This window comes from Girardinichthys multiradiatus, chromosome 8 (assembly GCF_021462225.1).
Source record: "Girardinichthys multiradiatus isolate DD_20200921_A chromosome 8, DD_fGirMul_XY1, whole genome shotgun sequence".
Classification (NCBI taxonomy): Eukaryota; Metazoa; Chordata; class Actinopteri; order Cyprinodontiformes; family Goodeidae; genus Girardinichthys; species Girardinichthys multiradiatus.
In genome coordinates, this window is record NC_061801.1 from 22,254,924 (window position 1) to 22,267,399 (window position 12,476).

The window sequence follows — 12,476 nt, forward strand, 5'->3', positions numbered from 1 at the left end:
TACAGTTAGTAGCTGCAGTCCATAGTTGAAGCTATGTATTAGCTTTTAAAGACTCTGTGAAGACTTATGCCAGTCATGATGTGTACAACTGAGGTTGACATGATAATCAACTCCAGATCAGAGTCTTACAGAATTTATATAAATAGGTAATGAGGTTTAACAAGCAAGGTGCAATTAGTTTTTCATTATTACTGGCTTTACTGAGCTGTGATTTCAAGCGCATCGCTTCATCTACTGTATTACCTAAACTGGTATTTGTTTCTTGATCAGGACTGTTTTAACACCTCGCCCACTCATCAGTGCACTTATTGTGAATTGAGACAAGACACTAATTTGCCTGCCTAATAAATCTGGGCCCAGATGTTTAACTATTTGGATTACTGAAATGTTTTTTTCCCCCCAAAGATTTTTCTGCTAAAGTAATTGCTTGATTTATAAATCTGTCATCAATCACCTTCACCTAGTTTCTTTGGACAGCCTCTCAGGCTGCTCACAGACTTGCGTTATTTTTACAAAATGTAAATGGGATGCAAGACATGCTCAAGCTTAAAGTATAAAGAAGCAGCACAACCAAAAGTGCTTTACAGCATGCTCTATCCTCCTAAGAATTTAATTTAACAATGTTTCCATCTACATCCAGTCTCAATGGCCTAAATATTAACAGTCACAAATCGTTTGGTGGTATTCAGCTTGTACTCCTCATACACCGCCAAAATGTTTTCATTCTACCTCCATTAACTGCTCTTTTCTTTCTTTTGTCTACACTATGCAATGCCTATACAGATCTCTTATGGGGGTCTGCATATTCACGTAACAAGCGCAGTGAGCGTGTGTAGGTAGATGTATAAATAACTCAAGTACTACTCTGAGGCACAAGTATTTTTAGTTCTAATCAAACTTTGAAAGCGGCGTTAAGGTGCCTGGTAAAAATGGGCTTCATATTGCTGGTATTCATCCTTTTGGACTCAGTAATACATTGCATACTGTAAAAGTTCACCGCAATTACTTGCATATTGTTTCCACAATCTTCCCATTAGGTTTGCAATTACCTGCTCTCATTTATATCCATTTTAAAAATTACACCAAATCTGCTGTCATGCAAATAAAGTTTATTTAATGGATAATTGGCAAAATTGTACTTACTATTGGGTGTCTGAGGCAGACCATCTCCAACCATGCTCTCTGATTCTATAATGACAACAAAAAAAGATTTGGACTTGCTTCAATGGATTAATGCCAACATGTGCTTAAAAGATCCAGCTCTATTTGAATCAAATTATTTTAAAGACAATAAAGCATACGGACAACAATGTGGCAAAAAATTATAATTTAGCTGTTTCGCACCTTTTTTATGCACACTGACCAAACAGAGTCAGCATAGTATAATCTGAGTGTGTGCTTTTAAACTGCATGTTGGCAATTTGGAATCAGAGGCTAGACAACAACAACCAAAACAAAAGAGACAGCATAGAAAAAGACAACCATGTTGAGTAATTTACTTCATTGACTATTCTGTGAAAATATTTCTATGTTAAGGTTTATGCACAAAGAAAAAAGGAAATGAATACAAGATGAAATTCCAAGGACTTCTCTGTTCTTGCACTTATTTAAAGTTCCATTAAATGGACTTTTAAACCTCACCTACAGCAACAGCCAACTTCTTGCTATGTGAAAATATAGAAGACTATTGATTTTTTTATCCGGCTTGCTAATACCCCCATCACCATGAATTTTTTTTGCTCCTTTGTATTTTAGCCAAAAAGAAAGCTCCACGTGTGTGCGGCTCTCCTTAGACCAAACAAAGTCGCAACTTTTTCTACTCTGAATAATATATTATTATTTGTTACAAGGACCCACAAAGAGAGAAATGCAATGTGTATCTAAACTGGCCTGCGTTACCTTACAGGAAGGCAATAGTTTCTCAGAATAGGTTTTGGTTGGAGTTGCTGCAACTCACCCTATGAAGGTATTTTACCATGTGAATTGTATTACATTGTATTGTTTCAGAACAGCCTAGGTCCTATACTGACCCCTCAGCACACCAGACCTGTCCATCCACCAAAATCATTATGAAACAAAAAGACGTATGGTGTAGGGCCTCCTTTTGCGGCCAATACAGCGTCAATTCGTCTTGGGAATGACATATACAAGTCCTGCACAGTGGTCAGAGGGATTTTAAGCCATTCTTCTTGCAGGATAGTGGCCAGGTCACTACGTGATACTGGTGGAGGAAAACGTTTCCTGACTCGCTCCTCCAAAACACCCCAAAGTGGCTCAATAATATTTAGATCTAGTAATTGTGCAGGCCATGGGAGATGTTCAACTTCACTTTCATGTTCATCAAACCAATCTTTCACCAGTCTTGCTGTGTGTATTGGTGCATTGTCATCCTAATACACGTCACCGCCTTCAGGATACAATGTTTGAACCATTGGATGCACATGGTCCTCAAGAATGGTTCGGTAGTCCTTGGCAGTGGCGCGCCCATCTAGCACAAGTATTGGGCCAAGGGAATGCCATGATATGACAGCCCAAACCATCACTGATCCACCCCCGTGCTTCACTCTGGGCATGCGACAGTCTGGGTGGTACGCTTCTTTGGGGCTTCTCCACACCGTAACTCTCCCGGATGCGGGGAAAACAGTAAAGGTGGACTCATCAGAGAACAATACATGTTTCACATTGTCCACAGCCTAAGATTTGCACTCTTGCACCATTGAAACTGACGTTTGGCATTGGCATGAGTGACCAAAGGCTTGGCTATAGCAGCCCGGCCGTGTATATTGACCCTGTGGAGCTCCCGATGGACAGTTCTGGTGGAAACAGGAGAGTTGAGGCGCACATTTAATTCTGCCGTGATTTGGGCAGCCGTGGTTTTATGTTTTTTGGATACAATTCAGGTTAGCACCCGAACATCCCTTTCAGACAGCTTCCTCTTGCGTCCACAGTTAATCCTGTTGGATGTGGTTCGTCCTTTTTGGTGGTATGCTGACATTACCCTGGATACCGTGGCTCTTGATACATCACAAAGACTTTCTGTCTTGGTCACAGATGCGCCAGCAAGACGTGCACCAACAATTTGTCCTCTTTTGAACTCTGGTATGTCACCCATAATGTTGTGTGCATTTCAATACTTTGAGCAAAACTGTGCTCTTACCCTGCTAATTGAACCTTCACATTCTGCTCTTACTGGTGCAATGTGCAATCAATGAAGACTGACTACCAGGCTGGTCCAATATAGCCAAGAAACCTCTCACACTAAAATGACAGGTGTTTCAGTTTCATTGTCCAACCCCTGTATATGGGTTAATCTATTAACCCAAATATTTTCCCTACTTCTCTCTTTCTTACGGCAATATGATTTCTGCAATTCCAGAATTCACCAAATGACATTGTATAAACTACAACAAGTGAAATCTCACAGAATTCAGGCATACAGGCGATTGGTAAGATATATATAGTATCTTCTGAAGTATTTTGGCTGCAGCAGCCCCTTGCGTTTATCGTTACCTGGTTAGGCTGGGGATGGCTCGGCTCTCCTCCCCAAACGGACCGAAAAAAAAACCTCTCCGCCATGGCCTCGCTGAAACACCAATGTGTTCCAAAAAAATGTAAACTCCGCCTAGTGCAAATAACACGAGACCTAAAGCATTTCGACTGACAATCATGTACCTTGATGGACATTTCTGCGACAGATGGAAGAAATAAATATGTACATAGGACCTTTTCATTATTCAAGTGTGCACAAGGTATTGCTGTTTGCAGGTTTACTGTTTCTTCATGAGACATACAATACTTTGGGTTTGAGTTGAACTCTAAAGCATTTTTTAAATTTCTTTTTTTTTAAATGTGAAATATGTAAGATTCCTTGTTTTAACCATAATGTTTTTTGTTCTTTAAAAAATGATGAGGAAACATTTTTAAATACCTTGTAAAAGCACTCAATGTTCAGTTGAACCACAGCACTTTGGCCCAGTTTACACAACAACGATCCATTGAAAACGGGATAGGTTTTTCTGTTTCTGTTAACAAATCTACATGACAATGTTTTAATTACAATCTCCGTTTACACAGTAATTTCCCCGCCATGCGGCTAGTTGGCGGTATTTTCCAAGAAACTCAATAACATGTGCAAACACTTCCTGCTTACAAAACTGGGGAGAAAATAAGGACTTTGTTCAAGAACCATCGTTAGATTCAAAATAATAAGGCTCTACTTTCTTCCCTGCCTTCATGATACATCCACCACTCTCTATGAGCTTGAGCATTTCACCCACTATCATTTAAATCCAAAGGGGGCAAATTGGGCAACAATAATTCAATCAAAGTCAAGTTAGTTTATTTATACAGGTCCTTCTCAAAAAATTTGCATATTGTGATAAAGTTCATTATTTTCCATAATGTCATGATGAAAATTTAACATTCATATATTTTAGATTCATTGCACACTAACTGAAATATTTCAGGTCTTTTATTGTCTTAATACGGATGATTTTGGCATACAGCTCATGAAAACCCAAAATTCCTATCTCACAAAATTAGCATATTTCATCCGACCAATAAAAGAAAAGTGTTTTTAATACAAAAAACATCAACCTTCAAATAATCATGTACAGTTATGCACTCAATACTTGGTCGGGAATCCTTTTGCAGAAATGACTGCTTCAATGCGGCATGGCATGGAGGCAATCAGCCTGTGGCTCTGCTGAGGTCTTATGGAGGCCCAGGATGCTTCGATAGCGGCCTTTAGCTCATCTAGAGTGTTGGGTCTTGAGTCTCTCAACGTTCTCTTCACAATATCCCACAGATTCTCTATGGGGTTCAGGTCAGGAGAGTTGGCAGGCCAATTGAGCACAGTGATACCATGGTCAGTAAACCATTTACCAGTGGTTTTGGCACTGTGAGCAGGTGCCAGGTCGTGCTGAAAAACGAAATCTTCATCTCCATAAAGCTTTTCAGCAGATGGAAGCATGAAGTGCTCCAAAATCTCCTGATAGCTAGCTGCATTGACCCTGCCCTTGATAAAACACAGTGGACCAACACCAGCAGCTGACACGGCACCCCAGACCATGGGTACGAGACACTGGACTTCTGGCATTTTGGCATTTCCTTCTCCCCAGTCTTCCTCCAGACTCTGGCACCTTGATTTCCGAATGACATGCAGAATTTGCTTTCATCCGAAAAAAGTACTTTGGACCACTGAGCAACAGTCCAGTGCTGCTTCTCCGTAGCCCAGGTCTGGGGAATGCGGTACCTGTAGTCTATTTCCTGCACACGCCTGTGCACGGTGGCTCTGGATGTTTCTACTTCAGACTCAGTCCACTGCTTCCGCAGGTCCCCCAAGGTCTGGAATCGGCCCTTCTCCACAATCTTCCTCAGGGTCCGGTCACCTCTTCTCGTTGTGCAGCGTTTTCTGCCACACTTTTTCCTTCCCACAGACTTCCCACTGAGGTGCCTTGATACAGCACTCTGGGAACAGCCTATTTGTTCAGAAATTTCTTTCTGTGTCTTACCCTCTTGCTTGAGGGTGTCAATAGTGGCCTTCTGGACAGCAGTCAGGCTGGCAGTCTTACCCATGATTGGGGTTTTGAGTGATAAACCAGGCTGGGAGTTTTAAAGGCCTCAGGAATCTTTTGCAGGTGTTTAGAGTTAACTCGTTGATTCAGATGATTAGGTTCATAGCTCGTTTAGAGACCCTTTTAATAATATGCTAATTTTGTGAGATAGGAATTTTGGGTTTTCATGAGCTGTATGCCAAAATCCTCCGTATTAAGACAATAAAAGACCTGAAATATTTCAGTTAGTGTGCAATGAATCTAAAATATATGAATGTTAAATTTTCATCATGACATTATGGAAAATAATGAACTTTATCACAATATGCTAATTTTTTGAGAAGGACCTGTACAGCCACAATTCACAGTAACTGTCGTCTCAGGACTTAACCAAAAATAAGGAAAAATCAATTGAGTCCAATCATACAGACAGATTCCAAGTTATTTACATACGATCCAAATTGATCCAGTTATTAAACAATGCAGTCAAGTTTAGTTTATTATTCAAATTGGTTAAAGTTTTCTATGCAAGGAAGCTCAGCAGATTACATCGAGTCACGGGCTTGCAGCATTCACTACAATCGTCATCACAACCAGCAAAATATATTAGTATTGTGAGGAACATGGATCAATGCAATACTCTTCCAAGTATAGCCTCCAAGCAGAATTGTTTGCACACACTGACACTGTGACATTGCAAATTCAATACATTGTGCATCCCCAATTGTATTATTTTATTTTAATGTTGCAGTCCTAAACACCCTAGGAAAGCTTATAAAAAAAAAATATCAATTATCTTACCTCTATGTGCTCTGACATGTGTCTGAAAGCAGTTGTAATACTTGTACTTCTTTCCACACACTGCACATACATACGAACCTGCACGAAAATGTCAAAACTGCATCATAAAAATAGCACCATACCATCAGTAGCAATTAACATCTTATAGTTAAAGTAAATGTTTCTCAGAAACTTCTACTTTTAAACTTGAACAAATTCTACCATAAGAATCTAGTTGGAAATAATGTGTGAACGTTATTCAACTAAAACAAAATTATTGTTTTCATTGTGATATTAAGATCAGACGTCTGAGACCTGTTCTTTTGTTATACATTAAAAATTAGAGCAATGTCGTTTAAAGTACATACCAAAATCTGATATATGTTTTTTTCCACCAAAATAGTTCCAGTACTAAATAGAGATGCACCAAGAAATCGGCCGGTGGACCATTCAGACAATTTTCTGCTTGGCCGGCCTTGACTGGTGATCATTTGATTGGTAATTTAAAAACCAAATTTTATTCCGATCAATAAACACACCATACCTTAGCACTACCATGTCTTGCTAACAATAACATTCTTCGGTATAGTTTTTGTTACCATGTGAAGAGGATCCACAGATAGCTATTTTCAGTAAGGTGTAAAACATCAGGAGAAGCACATATGGTGTGAGATATTATTTAAAAGGAAACTATTTTCTACGGATAAATGTTGGCTGTTCATTTTGGGTGCTACAACTGAGTGTTATACTTCAACTGCCTGGTGTTGCTCATCTTCACCATTTTCACACAAGGAGTTTTGGTCATTTCACATCTTAGTCTTACAGGTAGAAAAATAAACTGTCACAAAACATCACTACATATCCCTGTTGGGACCCACAGCCATGGTTACAACGTGAAAGGCCAGTACAAACTTTCCTGGAACTTTCAAAATAAATTGCATTAACCTACTTCTGGCACAGCCAGGAAACGGGGTAACAGCGGACTTCCCATGATGCCACTGCCCGTATAAAACTCCCACCTTTCCAATGGTCCAATCTCTTCCATGACAGTGACGACCAGGATAGGGGAGGCACAGCTAATGTCTCTTTGCTGGCAAACAGACATAAACTCTTCAACTGGATCCAAGAGTGTCATACGATTATCGATCATATGCACTAAGATAAGTACAAATGAATCACTGTCTGTGTATCCGGTAGATTCATTCATGAACGGGAATTAAGGTACAAGCCTGGATTGACTTTCTCTGTGAGGCCTGCAGAAGCAAACTCTGTTCCAGAGAATTCCCTGCAGAGACGCTGTCTCTACGAAGCCGAGTGGAGCGGTTTTCCCTGTCTGGAAAGAGGACAACAGAGACCGCATCACCGTGGTAACATGCAGCTTGGTCGGCCCGACAGCGAGCTGAAAGTCCATTAGATGAAGCTAACCTTCGTTCAAAGTGGATGTTTCTTCAAACTTCATCGTCGCCCGGACAACTCTTCAGCATGGGTCATACGAGATTAGGGTTTGGGCAGAGTAATACAGAAAGATTTATGATCTGAACGTTTTTCATTTTATGAAGTTTGGTTTTGTTTGTGTGAAGCTCAGCTATCTTGGTGCTAGCAGGCTATCTGCAGCACATGTGCTCAGGTTATGTTCTGTGTTTGTGTGTTTTTAATGTTAAGACAAACTTTATTTAAAGGGCTGATTTTAAACACAGAAGATTGATCATAATGCACCGTCCCACTTATGCGTTTTAACCCTTTAATTGACGGTATTTTTAAAGGTGTGTGCTTGATTCTTGTGCTTAGCTATCAGCTTCTTTTGTTAGCTTTAACTCCTAACAGGTAAGGACACATGCTTGTTGCTAAAGAATATTTACCCAGAAAGGTTGTTAGTTTTTCAATCCAGAAAATAATATTTCCCTAACATTATTTTACTAAATTTGATAACTAAGTAACCACCATTAAGCCCCATTCCTCCAGAAAGATTTGGTTCTTTTCCAAAATACCTCCCTAAATATTTCACTATTTCCTTAATAATATTTCTTTAAATATTATTTCAATAAATAAAGGCAGCTAATGAGACACCGTTGAGAATTAGTCATCCAGAAGGTTGGTTTTATTCAGCAGATCATTCTTTAAAACATTATTTTATTAAAATAATATTTTATCTGATCTTGCATTGTGAATGGTTGTCTAAAGGTATGCTGATTAAGTTGGTTCCAAGACTAACTTAACTTCACTTCCTGATTCTTGGTTCTCAAACATAAACATTGCATGGTAATGTTGCATCACTTTTTCGGTCATGGTTTCAATCATCTTTAATCAACTTGTTTATATTGTACATAGCTCATTAGTCTTCCTTATTCTTTAATTCTGCTTGGTAGTTTAGTTGGATTGTCTTAGCATGGTGAAGAGTTTGTTGATTGAAATATGTTTGACTTTGAGTTGACTTATTTTTGTTAATAAATTCTTGTATTTTAAGAAATTGTGTGAATTCATTCCATGTGTGTGCAGAGTTTGGCTGTTCAATAATGTCAGAGCTTGGCTCACCATTTTGATTTTGTTCTATTACCACTGCCTTACTGGGCTGGTATTCACAGGACAACCCTTAACAGACTGAAATATTATTTGATAAAATATTAAATTATTAATATTAAATAATATTTTCAGATTCATAGTCACAACATCCCCCTTGGGGACATTTTATAAACTCTGGTGAAGTAGAAAAACTTACCCAGAGCGATCTTACATAATGAAGGTTAAATGTATGACAGCAAAGTTTTCTTTGCTGCTTTCAACTGCTCTCTTATGGACCATGTTGGGTTTCGAAATACTGTCAGCCTTTTGGATATCTCAGTTAGGGCAATCATCAACATTCCTTTGGAAATGCACACAGCAGATAATGTTACAGTTACTAATGCTAACTGCACTAATCATGATAATTGCAACTATGAGACGCTAGAAAGCGTTTAAAACTCTAAATCACTTGTCTTTGTTTGAAATTAATCAAACTCTGTTTCACAGCAACTGCTGTCTCACACATCTTATGACGTCTACTCTACTCTGAACATAAATAATTAATGACCACTCACAGCAAGAAGACCAGAAAGAGATATTTTAAATACTGTAATTACACTTTATAAAGAGAAATTTCAATCACCGAAATGAGTTTGTTGTTGGCAAGTCAAATTCTCTGATCAGTGCATCTTTAGTGCTAGATTAGGAGCTTAACTTGAGGGTGGGTTCTAAACTGGTTCTAATAAAAACAGCAAAGAACCTGTTTAAATATATACAGCCAGAGAGTCAGCTCAGTTTTACGTCATTATATTATTTCTTCCAGTTAATGCGAGATCCCAGAACTAATGCAAGCAAGCAATAGCACAGCTTTAGCACTGGGACTGCTTGGTGGAAAAAAAGTTAGTACAGGGACAATGAAGGAAGGATATAAATGAACTGTAATATCAATCACAGGAAGTCAACTTCCATTTTCAAGTCCTTATGCACTTTGTATTACCAAAATTATTTGCTCATCTGCCTCTCTCACACATATGAACTATGGTGATATTCCATTGTTACCATATACTAATATGATGTTGGTCCAGCCTTAGCCGCTATAACAGCATCACATTTTTTAGGAAGCGTTTCTACAAGGTCTAGGAACACATTACTGGGAATGTTTTACCATTCATTCAGAAGCACATTTGTGAGGTAAGACACTGATGCTGGATGGGAAAGCCTGTCTACCATTATCTGCTCTTATTCATCCAAAAGGTTTTCTCTCAGGTTGAGGTCAGGAAACTGTTCCCTTTAAGTGGAAAGAATGAAATTGAAGATGCCATGCTTAAAAGTGGTTGTAGCAGTTAATGTGACTAAAAACATGCTATATTAGTTCAGTCCATTTAGCACATCATTTAAAACAGGCCTACACCATAATCACCTCTATACCAAACTCTTAAGCTAATCTTGAAGACCACATGAAGCCTGGAGGTCTGAAGCAACTGACTCAGCAAATAGTTGGCGACCTCTGTGCACTCCTTGACTCAGCATCTGCTGACTCTGCTCTGATTATATGCGGCCTTCACTTGCTCAGTTACTGTCATTCCCAATCGTTTCTACTTTATTATGATAGTTGACTGTGGAATATTTAGTACTATGGACATTTTAATGACTGGATTTCCTGTATTGTACAGGTGGAATCCTATCATGGTACCACTCTGGAATTCACTGAGCTCCTGAGAGTGACCCATACTCGTACTCGTCGTCTTCCGCTTTATCCGGGACCGGGTCGCGGGGGCAGCACACTCAGCAGAGACACCCAGACATCCCTCTCCCCAGACACCTCCTCCGGCTCCTTCGGGGGGAGCCCAAGGCGTTCCCAGGCCAGCCGAGAGATATAGTCCCTCCAGCGTGTCATAGGCCGTCCCCTGGGCCTCCTCCCGGTGGGACGTGCCTGGAACACCTCCAGAGGAAGGCGTCCAGGAGGCATCCGGTATAGATGCCCGAGCCACCTCAACTGGCTCCTCTCAATGTGGAGGAGTAGCGGCTCTACTCCGAGCCCCTCCCGGATGGCCGAGCTCCTCACCCTATCTCTAAGGGAGTGCCCGGCCACCCTACGGAGTAAGCCCATTTCCGCCGCTTGTATCTGGGATCTCGTTCTTTCGGTCATGACCCAAAGTTTATGGCCATAGGTGAGGGTAGGAACGTAGACTGACCGGTAAATCGAGAGCTTCGCTTTTCGGCTCAACTCTCTCTTCACCACAACGGACCGGCACAGTGTCCCCATTACTGTGGCAGCCGCACCGATCCGTCTGTCGATCTCCCGCTCCATTCTTCCCTCACTCGTGAACAAGACCCCGAGATACTTAAACTCCTCCACTTGAGGCAGGAACTCCCCTCCAACCTGAAGAGGACAAGCCACCCTTTTCCGGTCGAGAACCCTGGCCTCGGACTTGGAGGAGCTGATCTTCATCCCAGCCGCTTCACACTCGGCTGCGAACCGCCCCAGTGCATGCTGTAGGTCTTGGCTAAAGGGGGCCAGCAGGACCACGTCATCTGCAAAAAGAAGAGACGAAATCTTCTGGTCCCCAAACCAGACCCCCTTCGGCCCTTGGCTGCGCCTAGAAATCCTGTCCATAAAAGTTATGAACAGGACCGGTGACAAAGGGCAGCCCTGCCGGAGTCCAACATGCACCGGGAACAGGTCCGACTTAGTGCCGGCAATGCGAACCAAACTCCTGCTCCGCTTGTACAGAGATCGGATGGACCCTAGTAAAGGGCCCCTGATTCCATACTCCTGGGGCACCCCCCACAGGGCATCACGAGGGACAAAGTCGAATGCTTTCTCCAGGTCCACAAAACACATGTGGATCGGTTGGGCAAACTCCCATGAACCCTCGAGTACCCTGTAGAGGGTATAGAGCTGGTCCAGTGTTCCACGGCCGGGACGAAAACCACACTGCTCCTCCTGAAGCTGGGGTTCGACTATCGGCCGGACTCTCCTCTCCAATACCCTGGCGTAGGCCTTACCAGGGAGGCTGAGGAGTGTGATCCCCCTGTAGTTGGAACACACCCTCTGGTCACCCTTCTTATGTAGGGGGACCACCACCCCAGTCTGCCAATCCAGAGGCACTGTCCCCGTCCGCCATGCAATGTTGAAGAGGCATGTCAACCATGACAGCTCCACACCATCCAAAGACTTGAGGTACTCAGGGCAGATCTCATCCAACCCCGAAGCTTGGGCCTGCCAAGTCTGTCCGGCATTCTCCTCCCCCAGCGGATCCAACTCACCCCCAGGTGGTGATCAGTGGACAGCTCAGCCCCTCTCTTCACCCGAGTGTCCATAACAACAAAGTCGATCATTGACCTCCTGCCTAGGGTATCCTGGTGCCAAGTGCACTGATGGACACCCTTATGTTTGAACATGGTGTTCATTATGGACAATCCGTGACTAGCAGAGAAGTCCAATAACAAAAAACCACTCGGATTCAGATCGGGGAGGCCATTCCTCCCGATCACGCCTCTCCAGGTGTCACTGTTATTTCCCATGTGGGCGTTGAAGTCCCCCAGCAGAATAATGGAGTCCCCAGGAGGGGCACTATCCAGCACCCCTGACAGGGACGCCAAGAAGGCCGGGTACTACCACTCGGCCCGTAGGCTGAA

At 41.8% G+C, this 12,476-nt stretch overlaps 1 protein-coding gene across 8 annotated transcripts in view; it reads right to left on the reverse strand.

Annotated features, from left to right (window-relative positions):
- znf618 (zinc finger protein 618) overlaps window positions 1-12,476 on the reverse strand; it is a 69,270-nt gene that overhangs the window by 30,416 nt on the left and 26,378 nt on the right. For all 8 annotated transcript variants that reach the window (XM_047373136.1, XM_047373135.1, XM_047373134.1 and 5 more), the window contains 2 exons: window positions 6,357-6,434; window positions 1,144-1,188 (listed from right to left, as the gene is read on the reverse strand). In XM_047373136.1, coding sequence (XP_047229092.1) covers window positions 1,144-1,188; window positions 6,357-6,434 — 123 coding nt within the window. The remainder of the gene's footprint in view (window positions 1-1,143; window positions 1,189-6,356; window positions 6,435-12,476) is intronic.